The sequence below is a fragment of the Haemaphysalis longicornis genome, unplaced genomic scaffold (assembly GCF_048455015.1).
Source record: "Haemaphysalis longicornis isolate Haplotype H1 unplaced genomic scaffold, Haemaphysalis longicornis Haplotype H1 scaffold_3, whole genome shotgun sequence".
In the NCBI taxonomy this organism is placed as follows: Eukaryota; Metazoa; Arthropoda; class Arachnida; order Ixodida; family Ixodidae; genus Haemaphysalis; species Haemaphysalis longicornis.
In genome coordinates this window covers 154725720-154741419 of record NW_027526335.1, presented here as the reverse complement: position 1 = coordinate 154741419, position 15700 = coordinate 154725720, and the positions used below count along the sequence as shown (strand labels likewise).

The 15700-nt window shown below is 47.3% G+C and overlaps 1 protein-coding gene across 16 annotated transcripts in view; it reads left to right on the top strand.

The window, feature by feature from the left end:
• The window catches only part of LOC144175156 (uncharacterized), a 100484-nt gene that overhangs the window by 55962 nt on the left and 28822 nt on the right, over nt 1-15700 (top strand). For 13 of the 16 annotated variants that reach the window (XM_077704248.1, XM_077704245.1, XM_077704244.1 and 10 more), the window contains 8 exons: nt 383-464; nt 2567-2721; nt 3516-3611; nt 5078-5123; nt 5903-6052; nt 6346-6464; nt 8729-8817; nt 13700-15454. In XM_077704248.1, coding sequence (XP_077560374.1) covers nt 383-464; nt 2567-2721; nt 3516-3611; nt 5078-5123; nt 5903-6052; nt 6346-6464; nt 8729-8800 — 720 coding nt within the window. In that variant the 3' untranslated portion in view covers nt 8801-8817; nt 13700-15454. Of the gene's footprint in view, nt 1-382; nt 465-2566; nt 2722-3515; nt 3612-5077; nt 5124-5902; nt 6053-6345; nt 6465-8728; nt 8818-13699; nt 15455-15700 lie in introns of those variants that run through there. The other 3 variants (XM_077704241.1, XM_077704243.1, XM_077704242.1) reach the window with 3 other exon arrangements.

Here is a 15700-nt window from a genome sequence, read left to right as displayed (position 1 = left end):
AACATCGGTGGCATTTTTTGCCAGTTCTTCGATGCTTGGCTCGTGCAAACCTGCGATAATTGTTGCACCGTTATGCTTATTACATTATCAAGCATTGGCGGCTGCTACTCGGTTGTAACACGGATGCGATTAAAAAAGAATTGCACTAGGATAAGTTACGCGCACATAGCCGAATGCGCGTCTTGCATATTACTTGCTCAACTTGTCCAGAATATTCGGGCATGGCCGGATATTCGGGAATTTTGGAATTTGCATTTTTTTTTTAGTCGAACACACTGTGACTAACAAGAATACTCGATGGTATTCGAAATTTAAAGCATTCGCGCACACCCCTACTTTTTAAGCCTGACTCGCATCATTGTAACCGCTTTTTCTTATCCAGGATCCATTATCGGATGTTGCCGCCGACTCCCATTCACGGTGGCATGCGGATCTCCCACCTGTCATGCCCCACAGAGGACCCGGTAAGTGGCACGTGGGTCCCGGGTCATGTGATCGTCTTCAAAGACCATTCACCATTCGGTCATATGCAGAGGGCATTTACGTCTATGAGTACAGACTTATTCCGTGTGAGTGGCAGTTACATTGTGCTCTTACCGTAGAGTAAGAACTAAGCAGGGGGGGAAAGGAGGGGAAACTCCGCTTCCTGTGGCAGCCAGATAACGTCACAAGCACTTGGCATAAGTTAGGCTAGCGGCATCTATTGCGGGAAAAGGAACTGCGCGGCCGCTGCAATCGGCATTCTGCCGCACAGCCCCGGAAGGAATTGTGGCCGCTGTCATTTTGCCCACAGGTGCCGCCACCCTCTCCCGTGCTGTCGCAGTTGCGAAGTCGCTTGCCTGTGTCTGCTGCAATGGGTGTTTTGACTCATATACACTTGCTTCATGGCTCTTACCAACGAGTGTATGGAAGATGGTTGGCTTCAATCAAACTGGGAGCAGAGTTTCGCACACTGGCAGAATCAGTTGATGAAAGAAAGGGTGGACGCGGCCAGCATTTGGGGGCAACTGTTGCGCTGCCCTCCCCGTTTTAGTCGCATGACTCTGCCATGTGGCGTAACTTAGTGCAAAGTTGGCTCTGACTAAGTTATCGAGCGACTTGGATGCATTGTAATCTGTGTCAGAATGGGATGATCCAGTAATGTTTGCATCTTAAAGTTGTCTCTGAGTAGAACAGTGTCGTAAGGGTGATAAATTGTAGCCGTGCAGGTGTTAGCTGAATAGCAGTACAGTCGAATCCCGCCACAACGAAATTGATGGGACGTTTAAAAAATTTTGTTGAAGCGGAAATTCGCTGAGGCGAAATCTGCCCCAGCACACCATGGAAGGGCAAGAAAATACCCCCCGTACATTATCCGCATCACTGATAGCATAAAGCAATTTTTAGAAAAAGGACTGATGCGCAATAGCGCCGTGTTTATTCGGATAACAAGCCTACCAATGGTTATCTGTTTTTTTTTTACCAGCACGTAAAGTGTGCGTTAGGGGGTGGGGAACTGTTGAAGAAATGCAGTCGCAAAACATACCGCTGTACAACAAGGCATATCTACCGAGCTGATTACTTGCAGGTAGCTGCTCGGTGGTCGAAAGCCTTCTTTCGCTTGAGGTGCCGTTATCTTATCCTCTGACTAGGCACGGCAGCAACGGACCTTGGCAGGCAAGCCGCGCGTGCTTGCAGTTATCGCCACCGCGTACTCGTGACTAAGATAGGATGATGCGGGTTCAAGACTTAACACGAAAACATTATTGAAGAACTAAGCTGCAATGAGAGCTGCTCACAACGCATACGTGACGACGATGCACCAGCAGCAGAGCACATTCGCGTAATTTCAACTGGATACGGATTGGCTTGAGCTCCAGCTTGGCAAACCGGGCCTGCGCCTCATGTAAAGACGGCCAGCCACATCGTTATCCCCAGCAAACAATGGCCTCCATCTATGAGTTTGTTTTTGTTCGTGAATGGTAGCGTGGGCGCGTTGCGCACGTTTTCGGGGAAACTAAGCACCTTGAATCTATAAAACGTTACAGATGGCTGGCGTTATGCTTATTTGTTACAGATAGCTGGCGTTAGGCTTATTTAATTGTGAAATAATTGCTCAAACCCAGCCCCAATCAGCAAAAATTTCGTTGAAGCAAAAGCAAACCAGACAAATGGTTCGTTGTGGCAAGGACTTTGTTGCATTGACTTGTATGGCTAGCTGACGGTGAATTGGAAATATTTCGTTGAAGTGGACTTCGTTGTAGCGGGAATAGACTGCAGTATGCTGTGTGTTAGAAAGGGTGGCAGGTGTTACTGTTAGACATTCCCCCTGTTTCTTTTCTGTATATTTTTCGGCAGGCTGAGTTTAACATTTAAGCATGCGCCAATACAAGTGGCAGCGAAGCAAGCGCCGTGAATGTAGAGTGCAGTTTCTGTTGTTGGTTTGTGTGCTGAGAATTGCTTGCAATATTGCACAGGTGTCACCCGTTAAACTTTTGGACGAGGGCCTCTTTGTCTTCAGCCGGAACCACTTTTGGTGTCACAAGCAACCGAGGAACACGTGTGCTCCGGTTATCGTCGCGTGCAGGTTTGGCCAGACCCAGTTTGCGCTGGTGGTCGGTGTTCCTGGAGCAGGCTGGCGTGGGGCACAGGAGGATCTTCCAGTACGCCAGGGCGCTGCTGCAACAGGGGGTGGACCCCAGTAGCCTGTGGCTCTTCACGGCCAATGACATCTCCCAGGTAGTTGTACTGTGCGCTCGGTGTTAAAAGAAAGAATGAAGGCGAAAAGTTTTAACTCTTTTAAATAAGGGTACTATGTGAACCGTGATTTCTGGTTTTGAGTCGAATGCGAAGCGAATAGTGATTCTCTTTGAATAGTTGCAGGATGAAGCAAATGTTTACCTTTCTTCGGTAAGAAAACTAAAATTTCCAATTTCTCGAGCATGCTTCAGTAACTATAAGAGCCTGCAGAAAAATACAGGGCTCATTTGAGGGGGCACAGGGGTCTTTGATGAAAAACTTTATTCTTAGAGATATGACAATGAAGATTGGGGGGGCTTATGTAGTTCTTCAATGTGACTGTAGATATAAAGTTTGTTTTTGTGTAAAACGACTATATTCAACTTCATTGAAATTTTTCAAATTGATTTTTTGACAGCTTTTGTAAAAGATGTGCTGGAGGGATGCAGTTGAAGAAGGTACCAGTAAACTGCGCACAAATCAAGGAGGGCAATAAGACTAACATCATAGTTCTATCTGGTCTGCACCAAAAGTTACGACCGTTTGAAGTTTGGTCCTGGAAGGCAGAACCGGTTTTTTGTGGTTCCTATTTTTCAATCGCCATGAACGGAGAATGCTGGTGCGTGCTTTCAAACTTTGTAATACTTTGCAAATTTATTCGAAACTCTTTTGCGTAGTGCCGTTTGATTTGGAGCCAAATGTAATTTTGCATTACTCGAAGTATTACCCTACTTACATTACCCTACCCTACGAAGTATTACATTCCCCTACTTTTCAACGAACACCCTTTTTTGCAGATGGGCATCAGGGACCACTATGACGTCCACCGCATCCAGGAGCAAGCTCACTTCTGGCACCAGTACGCCCTGGGAGGCCCGCCTGCAGGAAGCATGGTGGGTCCATTGGGGAGGACTAGTTCTCAGAGGAGCCGGTAGTCTGGGGATCCTTGGGGGCTTGGACTCTGGTCCCGCTGCTCGGTCTTGCTAACTGCCCTGCTAACAAGACTGCTCTGACCTGATGACAGGGATACCAGTTTTGTTGCAGACTTCGAACAAATACCCTCAGTATTAAGGAAAACACACGAAGTTCTGTTGTCATTTTTAAGTTGTTGTACCTTAGTGTAGTGAATTAACAAGACCTGAGAGGAAAAGAAAAAACAATGCAACTAAGAAACAGTTTGTGCTGTTTGAAGACGTTTAGGGCTGCTACAGACTGTGTTCTCTCGGGGGTGAGACAGCTGCGCATATTGCGCAGTTTTGATGCAAATTGGTTTTCCAGCGCCGGGCTGCTTCAAAAGCTTGAAAATTGCAAAAATTGCGCCAAACTGCTCCAAAACAGCCCGAGAGCCAAGGATTTAAATGCTCCCGTCAGTTTCAGTGGGGAAAATGCTTACTGATGGCATAATTTTCCAGCACCCCCAAGGTCATGCTGTTTTTAAAGGTTTAATTGATTGATCATTCAATAAAAAACCTGCATAAAATTGTCCCCGAGGCAGCTTTTTCAAAAATGACAATGTCGGGTTGCACATGTTATAATATTCTGTGAGTTTTTAATGTTTTCCCATCGAAAACCATTGCAAATTCCTGCAGAAAAAATACTACTGTGTACGGAGGCAACAAACTGCTTGTGCAAGTTGGTGAAAAAACAGCAATTTTCGGAGCGCCGTGTCTCCGGAACGACATAACTGGCCGCCGCCATCTTGGTGTGGTGAAGATTGGAAAACGTGGCCGCCGGGCGAAGAAGCTGCTCGGGGTTCAGGAAGAATGCTCTACGCCGATTTCTGCCGTGGTTTTGGTTTGGGGGTGGCTGGGTTTGCATTTGATCGTTTGAGTTGTTGCGGGAAGTTGCGCGACTCGAAAGACAGGAGTTCATCAAAACAAAGTGATGCCCGCGAATTCGCCATGTTTCGGCCTTGAGTGTGAGGACCAGTGCGTGCTTGAAATGAAATTTCGGACTCATTGCAGTGTTGTAAAACGCTGAGTTATTGCTGCCTTTGACAGCGAGCTCGCGAGCCGTGGGAATTCACTATCTTCGACGGCACTCCATGCTATCTATGCACAGAGCCTAAAAAGTAAAAAAAATGGTTTGTAAAAATCGTACCTTGTGATGCTCCGGTAGAAAAAAAGTTTATTGAAAGGCTTTTTCAGTATTATGCACGTTCGAAACTGATTAAAAAGTGCAGTTTTCTCCTCCAAGTTGCCAAAAACTTGAAATTTTAGGCTCCTAAGGTGACATAATAAATGTCGTTCTTCTGCTCCAAATCAAGGTTCTTCTGCTCCAAAATCGAAATTTTGCTGCTCCACAAACTGCTCCCAAAACAGATTTAGCTGTCTCACCCCTGTTCTCTTTTCCGTACCAGGACTTGGATGAACAATGGCGACCAGGCCCTGCCTCCTTTGATAGAGGTGGGTGTGTCCCTTGATTTTTCCCAGCATGCCGTGCGGTGCACTTGACTCGGTACACAGTTACTGAAATTCGAATATGAACAGGAGGGCTGACTGGGCTAGTTGTGCTGCTTGCTGCACACATTCGGGACGTCCAGTGCCGTGGCAAAGTGTGGCGAATGTTTGTGTATGATATTGTCAAATTGTTTCATCCCCCCCAACACAAGCAGCTGATGAAAATGCTACGGTAGGTGTCCAAGGGCCTATCGCAGTCATTTACCCGCTTCCGTTTCAAGGTGCTTTATAAGGTGTCAAGTTTCTTTTTCATGACAGGGTGGCCATTATATGTGTTTTTTGTGTGTGTGCATGCATGCACGTGGGTGAAAGTGGAAGAGGGAGGGGGGTGACCAATCCTTTCCTTCTTGAGAAACCTATCCAGATGTGTTTGATCGTACGGTAATTCTCCATCTCATTTCACTGCTGCATTTTGGATGCGTCGTGAGTACTATTTTCGCCTTACGTGGAGCAATTAAATTTATGCATCTCATCAGCACACTATAACCACCAATTCATAGGCGTGGTGTTGGGTACGGAAACAAGTTCTCCATTCTCTTGGGATGGTACAACCATCGTGAGGATGGTTGTACCATCCCAGAGGGACCAGGCCCCTGTCCCATGATTTCAATAAGTTTAAGGCCAGGCTCTCGTGGTTACCTCAGCTGCGCCAATTCAGCTTAGCCAATAAGTGCACTCGTTCTTTGAACCGCGAGTGCTTGTACATGTGCTTTTTGTTTTTGCAGGTCCAAGGCGCCGCATCAATTTCCACGACACCATCCAGGAGCAAGAGCCGTACAACGGCCCGTGGTCCGCTGACTGCGACTTGCGCGTGATCATCAACAGAAAGCGGTTGGGTGACTGTTCAGGCTGGGACCACCGCACTGTCCACCCAGGTAGCGCTCGGGTTTTTGAGTTGCTGTCCCTGCTTCGCTCGGGAACAGGCTTTTCTTTTTTCCGGTAGTACTCGGGGAAACAACTTAGAGAGGCCATAAAGACAAAGTACAAAGTTAATTAAAAATACTGGTTTGTCCCAGTTACAGCGATACAATTTTTATAGAAAACTTTCAACAAACTAGGGAGATACTGAGGAAAGTGTATGGACCAGTTGTGACTCCCCAGCCATTTTACAGTTATAGCTTGAGGGAGGTTAAAAAAACAAAAAGGAAATGCGTTTTGTGTGTTGCAGTGCCTTCTGCCCGCGGGGTGGCTGCCACAAAGTCGAAGCGGCCGTATCCAGCCATGGCGGACTTCGAGTGGGAGAGGCCACGGCGACAGCACGTTGGCTACCCGATGCAGCATCCAATGGTGAGATGAGGAGGGGGAAAGTTCAGCGAGTACACTGGACTCCTGAATGATGAAATTATTGGTAGATGGGAGGGTACCGGGGAGGGAAAATGGGTGATGAGACAATGTAGGAAACTGGATGTGTTGGATGGTGGATTGAAGGAATCAAAACCAGCTAAAATAGACACTGACAGGGGCACTGATAGACAGGTTGAGACTGGACTAGCAACTGACTATTGTAAAATATGATCCATCCCAAATGCAAGCGTAGCGAGTACTCGGATGCAGGTATTGGGGTTATTGCTTTGTTTGAAATGGCCAGGTTGTCGACAATGATACCGACGTTTCTCAACAATGCACAATCAAGCAACAACAACAAAAAAGTCGCACGGACTAACTAAGGTGAAAATTTCTCGTTGGTGAGGCCTCAAGATTCCGCGCTGATACACCGTTTGCCTTCCCATTGCAGTCCTGGTATAAAATGTCCCTGATATTTTGCACTCAAGCTTAGTGCGGCTTGTTTCTGTGACTGGAATGTTTTCCGGCAGTGGTGTGCAGCCACTCTTAGGACCGTGAATCGGCATATGCGCACCGGCTGAAGGGTTGAGAGAAGCACAGTGTTCCCTGGCCCTGTCCTTTATGTGAACACCCCCCCGTTTGTCCGATGTATACCTTGCCTCGTGACATCGACATCTCATATATTGCATCAGTGGTGCACTGAAAGTGCTTAGGGATGTCGTGGTCGTCGTGGCACTCTGTTCGTGGCCTCTCCGTTTATGGCACTGAGACCACACAAGCCCGAGAGTTTGCAGGGGGCCGAAAATGCAGCATATACTACTACGCTATGCCTTTTTGCCTACTTTTTTTGGCACATCGTGCATGTGCGGCATTCCTTATAGATTTTAGATGCGACTGCATCTCATTCACTCGCCTTGCCCCTCCATACGGCGTTGTTGTTGTCCGTCCACACCCCTCCCCCATTCTCCTCTCCGATAGCGAACACTCTTTTGCGAGGGGCATTGGATTGGATTCGATTGGGTTGGGTTGGCTTGGCTTGGATTTGGGTTGGATTAAAGTGGATTGTGTTGGATTGTGTTGCGTCATAGCCGGGCCACATTGCGTCATAGCCGCGGTCGTTCCAGCACCGGCGTTCTGATTTCGGGCACGTGCATAGACTTGATCTTCGCTGCAAATTGCACGGTGGTTCCGTTACTTCACCATCCACTACCCGTACACTTCAGGGACCACAAGGCCGTCATCGTTAACGTTACGCCGCGTGTTAAATAAAGAATACATCATACGCGTTCCTCACACGTTTCACGCAATTAGAGAATCAACCCAACGGAAACACCAAGTGAACCCCCAAGATGCGTCGCATCTCCACAGGGTTCCCCTCGCGGGAAGGTGGGGTAATTTTTCTTGTTAATTTCTAATCCCGATGCTACCTCATATGCCACAAGCCATTGTTGAATTTGTGGCTGGGTCCATGCGCTCCCTTCGATTCTCTAGCATTTTCTCACTGTTCCTTGCTCAGTGACATACCAACTGGCCCGCCTACAATTGGTGTGTCAGTTAATTTCTGGGAATACGGAGCACGTGATTATTTTCTGACCGGTAACACAATGTCGGACACACAGGCAAGTATGGGTGGGCACATCAAGTGGGAAAAGCTTGCTCTTCAAATTAGGGAGTGTTAAGCTAGGCTATATTTACCAATGTTTCCAGGGGATTTCTTTTGTGACTTACGGCGGCAGCCGCGAGCACTCGAGTACTACCCGACTTGTCTGCCAGCAGAGCTGGTGATTTTACCCCGCGCTTGCCCTTGTTTGGTTCCAGTGCAAAGGGGCCAACCGTGGATTGGTTTTTCATACATGAGGCCTGGTGTACACTGGTGTACACTGGTGTACACTGAGTAGCTTTAAGTTACGTCCTCCACTTCTGCACCGGGATCTCTCATCTAGTCAGTCTTCCACGAAAGCGCGGTGTGACAGCGTGGTAAGGAATGGTATATTTTACGCAGCCCATGGAATAAAGCTCAGAGCTGCAATTTCGGCAACATTCTTCAAACCCACCGGTCTGGTGTACTAGGTGCAGTTTCATTACGTAATACCTTGAGAATTTGAATTTTGATCTAACTGGCAATGGTTGGTCGTAAAGGTGGTGGTGTACCACAACCCATTTTGTGCAGTGAAGCTGTTGCTGCTCAGCTCCCTTTCTTTAACCAGGCTGCCTTTGTGCAGTGGACGTAACAGGCTTCTCATATTCTTATGCCTTCTCACTTGCAGCACTTCGAAGGAGGCCCCCCTGGCCCACGGGCAGCGAGGTGCACTGTTCGAGGCAGGGAGCCAATGTACTGAGGAAGCCGCTTACGCCAGTGAGAAAAACACTTTGCAGTTGTCTCTACTTTCTGTTTCGCTGTTAACTTTTTTTTTTCACTTGTAAGTTGTTGGCGTGCAGTTTGCCCAAAAGCCTTGCCAACGTGACCAACACGGCGGCATTTTGCCCATGGCCAAATTCTCTCAAGTTGGTGTTTGCATGTTGTCCATCTCTGATGCAGTTTGTGCAGAGAGGTGGGGTAGGGAGGGAATGGATGAAGCAGATTACCCTCCTCCCCCTCTTCTATTGTACAGGTCCGTATCCTCTTCCACGTCTCTTTCCCTCTCCACGATACCTGCACTTGCACGGAGCTTTTTCCGCCTGTCTGTTGATCTCCACTGTTTCTGACATTGTTTCTGTACGAAAAAAAAAAACATTGCTGGCTTAAATATTCTGTGTTGTATGAGCCAATCGTTTGAGCAGCCAGTACGGATATGTGTATAGTTTGTAATGTGTATAGATGCATATTGATGGCAATAAATAAATAAATCACTGCATGTGACGAGTATGTGGCCCTAATCTTTGTTGGCCGCTAAGTTCGGTGGCCCCGCAGGGCTCGGTGTGCCACACGGTGTTTGGCTGGCCAATAAACACCGACGAGCGCAGCAGCTCGTGGTCAGTGACCCGTCACCAGCAGCAGACTGCAGGTCGTCACTTGGCTGGAGGGTGCCACGATCCTCCCACGTTCACAAATTTGGGGCAAATCGTGACACTGCAAATGTAAATAGCCAATCAATAGCAAGTAGAAATATAATAAGAAATAAAAATGGTAACTCCCCTCAAAGCCTTTATCGAGGCGCACAATGAAGGCCAGCGGGCAGAGGACTCCTCACCCTCACAAAAGAAATACCCCCCGATGCACCCAAGCTGCCACGCCTGCTGGAACCTTGGCTCGATGTGCTCCTCGAGCTTCCAGAGAAGCTGAGCGTAGAGCAGCAGTGTTCACGGCAGCTACCTGGGACTCCATCACGCACAGAGCCGGGCTGGCTGTGACCTCCCCTGTCGGCACATGCAGACAGATCCACGTGTATGAGCATCAACCCAGGCCAGGCCAGATTGCACTGTCCGCCATCCTGTGTGCAGTAGACGAGGTTTGTGGGAAGACCCGTCGAGGACTGAGGCAGACAGCGGAGAGGGTGGTCATCTACACGGACAGTAGAGAGGCCATAAAAATCCCTGGCTGCACCCCCAGGACTGGCATGCTTGCTCATGGGATTGAAGTGGCAAGCACAGTGCTGTACAGGCACTATGGAGTGGAGTTGGGGGTGGACTGGGTACCAGGTCACGCCGGTAGCATAGGCGATGGAGCCGCTTAGGCGTTGGCGAGCGAGCATATGGACGACTGCTCCACCCTGGCGACCCAGGCTATGCCCGCACCAGACGACCCTGACCCAACAGCCAAATTCTAACAGCCAAGGAGGAGCGAAGGCACGCCCTTTGGTGGCACATCCCCACCAACCACCACCCACTGCCCCGAGGACGGCCACAAGGGGCTCGCGTCCTCATCTACGAGGCACATGCGGGGGCCGCACTGACAGAAGACGTGCTCGCCAAATGGCGGGCCACCAACCGATGCAGGCCTGGGTCTGCTGACGACGACGACCAGGAAGAGGGCCCCATAGTGAGCTGCTCCACGTGCACCATGCAAGTGTGCCCAACAGTGAACCCCTTGCTGTGGCAGCTCCCTGGCTGCCAGGACCTCCGTGCCGAGTACTTGGCACCGCACATCACCACCCTGCACCAATGGACCACCCTCAGCAACAACAGCCGCGCCACACTGCTCTCCCCCTGGGCGTTCGCTCACGAGGCAGGCGTTGATCGCCGCATGTGATTGTGAATGTACAGCATTATGCAGTTCTTTCTTTTCTTTCTGTCTTCTCTCCTACACCCCTTTCCTCCCTATTGGGCCAAAGAGCCATCCTTCAGTAAATAAAGACATTTCATTCATTCACTTTTGTGGGTGCGAGCAAAGCTGTACATGGTTCACCCCTTGGGATTCCTTCATGTCGTGGGCCGTCAGTAGCCAACCCTCTCATGAACGCTCTGTAGCTCTCAACCTAATCTAGACGGCTTGGGGGAAAAGAAATCATTGTGCTTGTGGTAGATAGGATGATTCTATTATTATGCCGAGTTGCATGTACTGTTGTGATGCACTGGAATACGAACAACGGAGCGCGTGACTTTCAGTACATGTGCTCATCGTGGCGGCGAGGCGTGTATGCGCCAATGGAAGTTCGCAACCAACATCGCTATGGAAAGACTTTTGTCTTTCCATCGTCTATTGAGTGCTTGGCACGGAATAAAAAAAAAACCAAAGAAATGTAGCTGTGTGCACCGTTTTCACTCAGCACAGCGACGAAGTTAGGTAACGCTCTCGTAAGTTGGCGGTGGGAAGACAAACTGAAATGCTCACACACCGAATGATGGTCTTTGCATACCAAGGTAGGACACGAACTCTGGTAACTTGTTCGTGCTGCGCATACGCGGCTCGTTGCCGCGATGTGAGGCTTGTGCTGCGAGCCATGCACTCTGTTGTTCGTATTGCATTGTATCATGATAGCACGTGTCATAATTAGGTCGCTGCAGTTCACTGTGGAGTTGCGAACGGTTGAGAATTCCCATCTGCTGCCAATACATTGGCTACTAATCGACCAGATTTAGGGGAAATCCCCAAGGTAAAGTAAGTTGATCAATTCGTTCTCGCTCTACAAACAACTAGCCTCCTGGTTAGCTCAGTTGGTAGAGCGACTGCTCCGGTTACGTGGTGGTCCCGGGTTCGAATCCTGGACCAGGACGAATTTTTCTTCAACTGCGAAGTTTCCGAGGAAGCTGTATAGCTTTCCTTTGTAGCCGTTTGGCTGCATTCAGGTGGATGTCAAGCTTTCCTTCACAGGTAAACGGATTGCCGCTCCGTGGTGATGGCCTGTCACTGATCATTTTTATTTTTGAGTTTTGGCTTTTTTCTATGGACTGCATTTACATGGCTGAACTGTGTAGATGTGCATCACAGCAACCTGCAACGTGCTCTTGCCATGACGTCGATGCGATAGAAACTGGGTCACAGCCATGTAAACACGGCCATACCTTATGTCGCAACTTGCAAGTGGTGTGAGCCATCCTAGTGCGATAATAAGTGAATTTCTTGTGTCCGCAATAGACTTGTTCTGTGAAAATTTTTGAACTTTTCTTCTCTATTCTTTTCCTTTTTGTTGTGAATGTTACAACACTTAGGGAGTGCATACTTTGTAAACGTGATAAGTGTTGGGGTTTTTTTTTTATTTTTTATTTTTTCTTGGCACGATAATTTGCAATGAGTGTATTACTGCAAGCCTATTATTAACTTGCTGCGGCGTACTAAAATGCAGTTTCAGCAATTTACGTTGGAAGGGTAATTAAACTACATTTGCCTCTAGTTTTGTGCCTTTTTAATACCACACACACATCACATTCGATATTCAATTCGATACGCGAAGACAGGTTTCTTTCCTTCACATTGGCTACCCTGGGAGGAGTAAGCCTGCAGAAAACGGCTGCAACTCGAGCTTTATCAGCGTTATTCCGGAACAAATTATATGGTGGTTCCTGCTTAGACGGCTACATAACTGGCAGAAGCTCTACCTCGGCATAGACTAATATCAGTCACAGGTTGAGTGCAAATAACATGAAGCCGCTGCTCCTAAGCTGCTTGGGCTGCGTCGAAAAGACACTGTTAAATTGACAGTTCATTCCACAGTACAGTCCCATGTCCTGGGAAACGTGGACAGTCCCATGTTTGTCTGCTAGAGTAACTCTAGCCCTTCCAATTTTCAGTAAATTTTTAGTAAATAAAGCGCTTCCCAGTTGCAACTGGAAGTGCATTTGTCCTTTTGTCATAAGGGAGGTCCTGAGAAAAAAAAAACATTTTACGCAGTTCTACTACAAACACATCCCCTTTCACTCCAGTTTACTTCTGGGAGACACCCGCCGCGGTGGCTCAGTGGCTAAGGCGTTGCGCTGCTCAGCACGAGGTCGTGGGTTCGATTCCCGGTCGCTTTTTTGATGGAGGCGAAAAGCAAGAACGCCCGTGTGTACGAGACTTCGGCGCACGTTAAAGATCCCCAGGTGGTCAAAATTAATCCGGAGCCCTCCACTACGGCGTGCCTCATCGCCTGCGTTGGGTCGGCGCGTTAAACCATACAATCAATCAATAACTTCTGGGAGACAATGCCTTTGTTGAAATTTCCTCCGTTTTTGGTTTTCTAAAAGAAGCAAAACTCCTAAACAAGCTTTAAATGTCCTAAACACAAGCAAACACACAAACTTCTGTCTGGCGCATGATGGCCTTAGTCAGCTCAATGCAACAACTTTTGTCATAAGGTTCTCATTGCGTGTTACCAACCAACGAAAGCGATGGGGGCACCGAAACTTTTGTTTGCATTCTGTGCTGGTTTGTGCTGTGATTGATAGCGATTAGTTGGGAAATTTGAACAGTCTAGCCTCTTTTTTTTTTTTTGTAGTTGTTTGCATTCCTTCTTTCCCCCTCATTGCATGAACGAGTGTATCTTGCGAAAGCTTTTCCTTGGTTGTCAGTGTAACTCGTTGGTGTATTTCTGTCTGATATTCCGGCCCCACTGTAATGCCAGAAGGCACTGTGGGTGCCAAATAAAGAAAGCGAGACATTTATGGGAAACACCAAGCTGGAATGAATGAATGTAATAGTGCCCCTTTCCTCAAAGAAAGAGCCTTTATTCTTTTCTTTTTAGTGTTGGCTGTGAAGTTAGGCTTAGTTTCACTGTGCTATGCTTAGTTAGCTATAAAGTTAGGCTGAGGTTTAGTTACGCTCGTGGTGAAGCCAACTTTTCACCGTGTGTTAATGATTGTGTTGATCTGGTTTTACGCAGCGCAGCTCAAGAGGAGGCGAACACCCTAGTCTTTACCAGCCAAGCAGTCTGGCCTGTCTTGGCCTCCTGCCCAGTGCCAAAATTGTGCGGCACACTCTCAATTCCTGCTGCGCAAGAAATCCCGCCTCCTGTCTGGCACAAAGTGCGGCCTCTGTTCTGCTGAGATCGCATTGCGCAAACCCGTACTAGTGTCATCAGTACGAGTTGCCCGTTCCATTTTTAATTGTTGATATTGAGCCTGATTATCTTTATTACGTCCTTACTGTTCCTTTTTTAATGCACCTTATTTAAATTTGCGCACATCTATCTTACAAGCTGGTGAATTTAAACCTGGCTGTTCCTACTTTTGGGGCGAATTTGGTGGGCATGTAAAACGTCTGAAAGCGCCAGCTTCTAGTTGGCAGGAATTTTTTCCTGCGGGTGTGAAGGGGGGGGGTATTGCAAAAGCTAGAACACTGCCTCCTCACACTGTGTGGTAAACCACCGCTTGTAATATATTTTTTAAATGGCTTAATTTAAGTATTCACTTTTGTAAAAAAAAAAAAAGCCACACACAGAAGCCTGAATTAGCTCGCAGGTGTTTTCCTTTTTCGTCAGTTTCCCCTCCGATCTTCTTAGATTACACAGGTGTGACAAAAGCATGAAGGTTGCTGTGGTACGAGATTTCCTGCAAGGTATCTGGAGTATTGTTGTAGAGTGCAGGCAGCTTTGCATTTGTCTTTTTTTTTGTGTGTGTGTGTGATGCTAAACTTTGTCGAGAGTTGTGCCTTAAACTGTTTTTTACTCACTGTTTGTAACTTTATACCTCCTACCTAATGATACGGCTGTGTTGTGCACTGCAGTGGTACAAGTAATATTGTTGCTTTTTTGCCTTTTGCAAGCTGTACTATATGAGGACAAAGTGAAGATCAAATTCCTTGGCAAAGATCATGTAACAGAGCCTTTGTAATTTCAAAGAGCTTTTTTCATTCTTTTGCCAAGATCATTTTCGTAAAAAATTTTTAAGGATTGAATGGACCTAACTTACTGCTTGGTGTGCTTTCAAGCATTTTTGAACACAGAAGCCGAATGCCTTGTCATGAAATATATCACGAGACCTGAAGCTGTTTTTTTAGCTGCTTTTAAATTATTCTTTTGTTGTGACAACACTTGCAGTGAACTGAAGATAATGTGGTTGTTGTTACAAGATCACAAATGTGCATTATTAGTCATTGTTATCGCAGCTCAACAGTTTAGCATGCACCCTGTACAACTGCGACTCCTTTCTAGTTGGTCCCTACTATTTTAAACAAAGAATGATGTCACCTGAGATTTGGAATTTGAAACCTCGATGAATTGTTAGCAAGTGCAAAACCTCTTAGTGGCTGTGTGTTGTAATGCTTGTGCATTTCTTGTTATTCACTTTCTTGGGGGCAGCCGAATAATTTATCGTTCAAAAACAGCTAACCCATCAGTATTTGGTGGATGGTTTGTGGTGCTGAACCTCCCGTTTGAACCTGCTGTTATGTTACTTTTTATGACAACATTCAACGCCTCGTGCTCTGTACTCTCTCACAGAGGTTGTTGATGAAGCTAGTTGTGTGATTGTGCAAGCACTTCACTTGCACTATGGCTTGTTACTACTGCGTTGCACAGCCTGTTCAAAGAGGAAATAAAGAAACAATACTGAGTGACAACTCATATCATCAACTAGAAGAGCATGCGTGTACTTCATTGCTGTGTATTTAATAAAAGTCTATACATTGTTCAAGCTCAGACTGGCTTCGGGAGTGCCTTCTTACTTTTTCCTTTTTTATTGTTCGTCATGAATCTTGACTTGCATCACTTATGTGAGAATAGGGAGGCGAAGCTAAAGTTTGCCGCGCAAGGGCAGCGCTGCCCTCTCCCCTCCGCGGGAGTACGCGGTGGCTGGCGCCACTTCGGCACGTGCTTTTTTCGCTGCGCGCGTGCTGCATTTTTCGCGCTAGGAAGAAGGCTGGGTAAAATTTTCTTTCGACTTAT